The sequence below is a fragment of the Python bivittatus genome, unplaced genomic scaffold, assembly GCF_059951505.1.
Source record: "Python bivittatus isolate LINGU-HERP-01145 unplaced genomic scaffold, Pbiv_v1 ctg000190_np1212, whole genome shotgun sequence".
In the NCBI taxonomy this organism is placed as follows: domain Eukaryota; kingdom Metazoa; phylum Chordata; class Lepidosauria; order Squamata; family Pythonidae; genus Python; species Python bivittatus.
In genome coordinates, this window is record NW_028277042.1 from 22,420,833 (window position 1) to 22,427,870 (window position 7,038).

The following is a 7,038-nucleotide window of genomic DNA, read 5'->3' on the forward strand; positions in this document are numbered from 1 at the left end:
TATCCAGTGTGCGTCAGCAATAACGTCTCTTGTTCCTCTGCCTTTTCTAATGTAAGCTTGAATATCTGGCATTTCTCTTTCCATTTAGGGCTCTAATCTGTGTTGGATAATCCTAAGAATGATTTTGCTAAATGTGAAATTAAAGATACTGTGTGATAGCTTGCATGGTCTATTAACTGTCTTTGGTATTGGTATATAGACTGATCTCATCCAATCTGTTGTTCACTGTGTTATTCTCCAAATTTGCTGGAATGTTACTAATTGTTTCTGACTTGGTAATGATCAGGGTGCTAATTTAACTTAATCAGTAATTCTAGTACTAGAAGTTCTTGTAAATAGAGAATATCTTCTAAGGTTTCTTGGGTGTTAATATCCTTACTGTACAGAATTTCACACACTTCTTCCACCTTTGATATTCTTTGAATCATTACTGTTGGTCAATTGGATCTTTAGCATACCAATTTGAGGTTGAAACTTTGAGGTCAGAGATCTTTTGGAAAACATTCCTTATCTTTCCATTGTTTTCATCTTCAATGTCTTTACAGATGTTGTAATACTACTTACCTCTTCTAACAACTCTCTGAAATTCTTTATTTTTTTCCTGACATCTCTCAGGTTCGGATTCTCTTGGCAATTTCCGCTGTCTTTTCTGACATCCAGTTTAGTTTCTTCTGTTTCTTGATCTTTGGCAGTCTTTTTTCACATTAATCCTTAACAACTTCTTTGATTTCATTGCACGGTTCTTCTGGCTTCCAGTCAATGAGGTCTTCAAAGCAATTTCTGATGTTCTCCTTGAAAATGGTGGGTATGTCAAGATTAAACATATAATACTCTTTAAAATATGAAAACATAGTCAATCTAGCATGTTTCAGTTCACAAACTGGGATTTAAGCCTTTTATCCTCAGTTTTTCTTTTGAACCCTAAATGCTTTGACGTTACTGTCTAAAAAATCCAAAAACAACTGCATGAATCAACTTGAATCTCTGATAGTCTTTTAAAACAGTGAACCATGCCGGCCATAAGAAAAATCCCAAAATCCATCTTACAGCAATGTCTTTATTAGACTGTCACACAAATATGCAAGCTTTTAAGAATGTTGTTGTTTAAAAACTCAGTTGTTTGGGGGCCATCCTAAGTGCTGTCAATCTAAGATATTACCTGCTCTGTGCTAACAGAAAAATAAGCTCAGAGAACTGCATAGGTTTTTATGAGCTGTTTCTGTCCATCTTGACCATGTCAGCATTAGTCTTCCCTCCTTCACCCTGAGCATGGAATGTATAGTCAGAAGACAGCAATAACCAGTGAATGTCTTTGGCATCCATATGTCACATTTGGAGACCAGCTGTACTACCAACATAGGAGAAAATACAAAATTGGGGAAGGAGAGTTCTTCATGATCTGTCCCTGTGCAGCAGCACCCCACTCTCCATTCACGAATCTACCATGAATATTGCTAACGGTCACATTAAATTGTCAAAATGATGCTGAGTTATAGTTGGCTTTCCAGTCCTTACCTTCTGGGGAAAATTTGATCCAAAAGATAAACCGATATATATAGCAAAAGAAAAACTATTAGCATATAATTATGTGTGTGTGTGTATGTGTGTGCGCGCGTGTGCGTGCACGTGCATATATATGTGTGGGGATGTGTGTATGGCATCTACATAGTCAACAAGTTAATTGCAGTATTTGTAAGAGCATAACAATAAAAATACAATCTCTGTTTACAGCAATATTAAATCGTAAAACAGGAAAAAGGATCTCACCCCAAATACAAATATACAGTACACATGGATTTATTTAAAACAGATACAAAAAAGCACAATAAAATAGATTATCCTCCTCAGACTGTAATGTGGCATTAAAGATCAGGGAGGAGAAAAGCAGTTGGGAGCTTGGCTAGTCCTAAGGCTTTAGCCAGAATATAGCTGGCTAGAGAGTAAAAATAATGATTTGTTGTAGGGCTGCAACATGTACAACTCTGGTGGCACGTGGCATCCAGTCCTCACCAGCTAAGGTGCTGTCTGTGAAAAGGGTCCCAGGGAGAAAGAGGGACCCTCAGTTTCTTTTGGGCCTGCCCTGGCCCCATCCTGATTGCTAGCAAAAGGCGTCCTCCTTTCATAAGCCCTTCAAGGAGCTCTCCTTTAAGGCTAAGGTACCCTTGGAGAAAGGGGCAACAGAAGCAACTGGCAAGGCGAGGAAAAACTCCCAAGAGGAAAGGGCATCTGGCAAATGCCCTGACAGAGATTAATTGTTCCTAGGGCTCGTAGGCGGCAGGACAACCAGGGAGATGCCAGTCCCACGGTATTGCGCATTGGGAGGCCTCCCCTGCAATTGCTAGAACTGGGCAAAATGACTTTCTGTAGTGTCACATGAGAGAAATAGCTTATTGCTCTAAGCAGCTGGCCCTCTCAGGTCTCCATGAGCCTCAGATGGAGCAACGACTAAAGATGCTTCTGCAACTTGTAACTGTCTTGTCAACCCAGAGACACGCCTCTGAAAACAGGAGGGTGAGCAGTCCACCACATAGACAGAAACAAAACTTTGGACCCACATGGGTGAGCTATCCAAAACTGAAGAGTTAAATTTCACCAACTATGGACAACTGGCACTGCAGCCTGGAGACAGCTGGACATTTTGAGAGAAAGAAAGGATTAAGCTTTCTTGCAGCCATGATACTACCACCTATCTTTCTGGCATCAGACAGAGGAGAACTCAGCACACAGAGATTAGTCAGGAGGCACACAAAGGAAATTCAGGGGACCCTGAGAGGAAGTTAAGAAAGGCAGGTATGTTGGACAAAAGGTGGCTAGGAATAGTGCAAAGTGCCAGGGCCTTTGGGGGAAAACAGCAAAGAACCCAGCAGAGAAAGCAAGATCACCTTTCATCTAGAGAGTTAGGGATGGGGTGATGTAGAAACCCAGCACTCTGACCCACCAGAACTGCCAAGCAGCGGCATTGAAGCAACACTGGATCAGAGAACACCGATGAGAAATAAGCCAAGGTATCCATTTAAAACGATTAGAAGTGATCTTTGTAATGGCTGTTTTGGAGGGGGATTTTGTCACCATTATACCCAAGAAAACTAGACAACATAGCAAATCTCTGCCTAGTTCCAGAGGTTAGACCACAGTAACAAGACAAGAAGATGCTCAACAAGGCACCGTGAAATGAGGCAATTTTGCATCATTTTCAGTGCAACAGACTTAAAACTGTTAGCCACTTGCAATTTTTACTTATCGCCTGTTAAAATACAAAAAATCTTATCTACTGCCCCTTTTGAGTCTCTGCTGAAGCCGGCAATTGACAAAGATGGGCAGTTTCCCCAAAACATAGCCTTTGCTATGGCTGCAAAAGAAGCAGCCGAACAATTGAACCCTGGCTCAGCGATGGATGTTTCAGAAAGTGCTGGCAGCCAAAACAGAAATGGAATGCAGCTTTTGCAGAAGAGTATTATCTGGGTGGGGTGTTACAGCAGAATGGATGCAGAGAGAGCCACCAAACTAAGGTGTCTGCCAATAAAATTTACACTGCACAAATCCTTGTTCTGCTTGCATCTACCTCCCCTCCTTAAAAAAAAATCTTAGCTCTATGTGGCAACAGGGTTACAAAACTATGCATCGGGTAGCAGGTTTGCTGAACAGGGCTGCTAGATATTTCTTCTCAATACAATAAGGTATACAAATATCTCCCTGAGGAGAAGCTGAGACTCCCCAAACTGGACTACTGCAGTGCCCAGACCAAAATGTCTTGACTAAGACCTGAGCAGAAGACTGGACAATTCTCTTAGCCCCCACACCGACTCTCTCTCCTGGTGAAAGCATCTTGCTACATATGAGCAAGTGTCCAATTAAAGTGCTTGCATCTTAAGGGACCCTGGTGACCCCTCTCTTCATCTCACCTTGCAGAGTGCAGGGGAGGATGGGAAGAAGTTCTGCCAGTGGAATGATTTAGGCACACAGCTGGGGGAGGAGCTGGACATCTCTTGTGTGTCAAGAGAAACTGATTAGTGGCCAGACTATCCAGCATGGCACTGGTTCACCCACCACCAGAGATTCACTTCCCTGCATTCGAACGACCCTCTATGGACAACTTGACTTCCTGGGGAATAAATGATGGGCGGAGCAAGGATAAACGAGGCTCCTCCACTAATTTTTGGAAGCTGGGACCTGCCCAGCCATATACTGAAATGGGTTCTAGATAGGGAGATTCCTGGGGCAAGCCCAATGCTGCTACTCTCCTCTGTAAGGGACTCTTTTCCCTCACCTGACCTTGTGCCTCCCGAAGGATTTGACCACTTTGCTCTGGCCTCTCTTGGATAGTGCCCTGAGAATTACTTTGTGGAATCAACTTCCCATTCAGGCTTTGTAAACTGATGGATATACAAACATCTCCCACCTGAAGCTTATGACAAGGGAGGGAGAAAAGCCGAGCTGTCCTCTCTGGGTTGCATGATGACCAGCCCTGACCGTACACAAAGAAAGGGTGCTCAGGGGGGACATCAATGCTCACTTTGCTCTGCTGCTCTCCAACTACAAAATGCAGCATTACAAAGCCCTGCCAGGGGCTTTCCTGAATGTCCACCACTGTGCTGGAATCGATCTTGAGGCCACCACTCACCTCTGCGCTACGCACAAAGTCCTGGGTTTGCAGGTCCTCAACTCGCTTGAGCTCCCCAGTAGCCAACTGAATAATGGCTCCTTTCATGAAGTGGGAGGGCAGGTGGCCCTGAGAGTGGGCAAAAGCTGTTTCCGGCTGCATCTCTTGGGGTGGCACGTCAGGGCTTGCTACTTCCAGGCTCTCCTGAACTGCAGGCTGAAGGGTTCTTAGGACTGGTTTGCCATTGACCAGGGTCAGCCCTTTGAGAGCTTGCCTAGAGCAGAGCTGTTCCTCAGGGGACTTTGCAGCAGACGGTCTTTGCAAATGACTCTTCTCAACAGTAACTTGTTCCAGGTTCCTCCCCGACTCCTCCTCCTGCTCTGCAGCATTACGGTGGGACAGGTTAAGAGGGCTGAAGTTGTCCTTCTGCTGAGCAGAACAAACAGGATATTCTGAGGAAGACAGAACCCCCACTACCCTCTGTACTTCTAGATCTGGAGTACTTGGCTGAGATGGCACTGAGACCTCCATTCTCAAGACTGGAGTACCTACACCGTACTCCCCAGCAATCCTTGGCCACTGCCCTTCAGCTTCGCTCTGTTTTGCCCCCACAGCAGACCTTTGCAGCCCATTCATTGGAAATCTTTTGGGATCGAGCTGGTTCTCCCGCAAAGGTTGGTCTGAGTTCAGACCAACGACAGGAGCCTCAAACGCTGAATAACTTGCTGGCAGACGGGACATCTGGTAATAAATTGGAACCTGACTCTGTGAAACATCCAGAAGCTGGCCTCCAATATGAGGCTGCAGAGGGCCCGAAGGTGAAACCGAGGCAGAAGTCTTGCCAAAATTGTGGGTCGTCTGTGAAGGAGCAGAGTCACTGGACAGGAGATTTGGTGCATAGGGCACAAAGTGAGGGACATGAGAGGCAGTGAGGCCAGCTGAAGAAGGCAGCAGGTGGCTGGGGAGGAAGCCAGGAGGCACGGCGTAGGGTACCGAGTAATGCGACCCCACAAACTGCAAAGGGGCAGTAGGGAGCTGCGCGTAATGGATGGGCGGATACGGGATGGCCGGATGCTGCTGCTGCTGCTGCAGCAGCTGCGAGGTCATGCTGTAGGCGGGAGAGAGGGGGCTCACGTTCACCACCGGGGCGAAGGTGGTCGGGGGCACAGCCACCTTGTACAACACGCCGTACTGGTCCACGGTCAAGCTGGCCACCGTTTCGCTGGGGCTGTCGCTGGTGCCGCCGCCGCCGGGCTCGTTGTAACGCGAAGGCGCGCGGCTCTGTTTGCCGGCCGCCGCATGAGGCCACTCCGCCAAGGCCTCCCCCCCGGCCGCCGGATCGCGCTCCGCCGACCTGCCCGGCTCGTCGCCGTCGCCACCGCTGGCGGGCGCGGGCAGCTCTCGCTTCTTGGGCGGGAGGCAGCCCTGGCCGCGCTCCTGGGCCGCCCGCATGGCGCTCGCTCAGGGAAGGGCGGCCTCACCTGCGGAGGCAAAGAAACCAGGCCGTTAGAGGCCGGGAGGGCGCGCGGACGGGGCGGGCGTCCGGCACCCCCCCGCTCGCTCACCTGGCTCTTGGGCCTCCGCCTCCCACAGCGCCGCCGCCGCCGCCGCCGCCGCGGCCGGGCTCCATCCCGCCGCCGCCCCGGCCCCGCCCTCTGCCTCCCTCGGCGCGCCGGAAATGCTTCGGACGTGATGCCAGCGAGGCGCGAGAGGGCGCGCCTCGATGACGTCACGCCCCAGCCGGTGGTCGCCGTGGCAACTCCACAGGAAGCAGCCTGGCGACGTGACGCGGCGGCCGTCGCCGCGCGCTGAAGCTTCCCTCGCAGGGGCCGCGGTTTGCTTCGACCAGCCGGCGAGCTGCTCTGGTTCCCGCGGGCCAGGTCAATGACTCGGCCCCACGGCCGCCCCCGGCCGGCTCTCACGGTTTAGGCTCCGGTCTTAAGCTCGGCCGCGGCGCGAAAATAAACCTTTTCCTAATAGTCACGCACGGCCTAAGTTCGCTGCGGGCGCTCCCCGCCCCGCGGGAAGGGCAGCCCCGGACAAACCCTACGGGCCAGCGGGAGGCCCGCCCGTCGGCCGGGGTCGGAGCTATCTTGGACATTTACCCCGCCTTCCTCCCGGAAACGGCCCCCGCGGCGCCTTGCCTGCGACGGAGGATTCGGACCCAGGAGTTCCCGCGCCTTGTCCGGCGGGCTGGCCCACCCGATCCGCCGCGAGGCTGCCGTTCAACGCCCGATCTTTTAACAGTAACGTCGCCGCCCCCGCCTCCCCTGCCAGGCGCAGAGGGACCTGCCCCGGAGGAATCCTGGGCAGGGCCGGGGGGGCAAGCAATCATTGACGGGGCCATCCGCGGCGCTTCGTCACGCTAACGCCGCTCCCACCTCCCCGCTTTCTCGGAGGCCCGGGCAGAGATGTACCCCCGGGCAGAACCTTCACGC

The 7,038-nt window shown here is 50.5% G+C and overlaps 1 protein-coding gene across 4 annotated transcripts; it reads right to left on the minus strand.

Moving 5' to 3' along the window:
- Positions 1 to 12: 12 nt before the first annotated feature.
- Positions 13 to 6,953, minus strand: ATXN1L (ataxin 1 like). 4 transcript variants are annotated; one of them, XM_088136345.1, is made up of 3 exons: positions 6,166 to 6,322; positions 4,622 to 6,081; positions 13 to 791 (listed from the first exon to the last, which is right to left on the minus strand). In XM_088136345.1, exons 2-3 carry the CDS (start codon positions 6,050 to 6,052, stop codon positions 705 to 707), a joined length of 1,518 nt encoding a protein of 505 aa, XP_087992471.1. In that variant the 5' UTR covers positions 6,053 to 6,081; positions 6,166 to 6,322; the 3' UTR covers positions 13 to 704. The 4 variants fall into 4 exon arrangements, with proteins under 4 accessions (XP_087992471.1, XP_087992468.1, XP_087992470.1 ...); XM_088136342.1 differs by lacking the exons at positions 13 to 791; positions 6,166 to 6,322 and adding an exon at positions 6,745 to 6,953 and having other exon boundaries at positions 992 to 6,081; XM_088136344.1 differs by lacking the exons at positions 13 to 791; positions 6,166 to 6,322 and adding an exon at positions 6,589 to 6,605 and having other exon boundaries at positions 992 to 6,081.
- Positions 6,954 to 7,038: the final 85 nt, after the last annotated feature.

What these genes read in the sequence shown, in the direction of transcription:
- ATXN1L (XM_088136342.1), bottom strand. Translation starts at nt 6,052, where the DNA reads ATGCGGGCGGCCCAGGAGCGCGGCCAGGGCTGCCTCCCGCCCAAGAAG.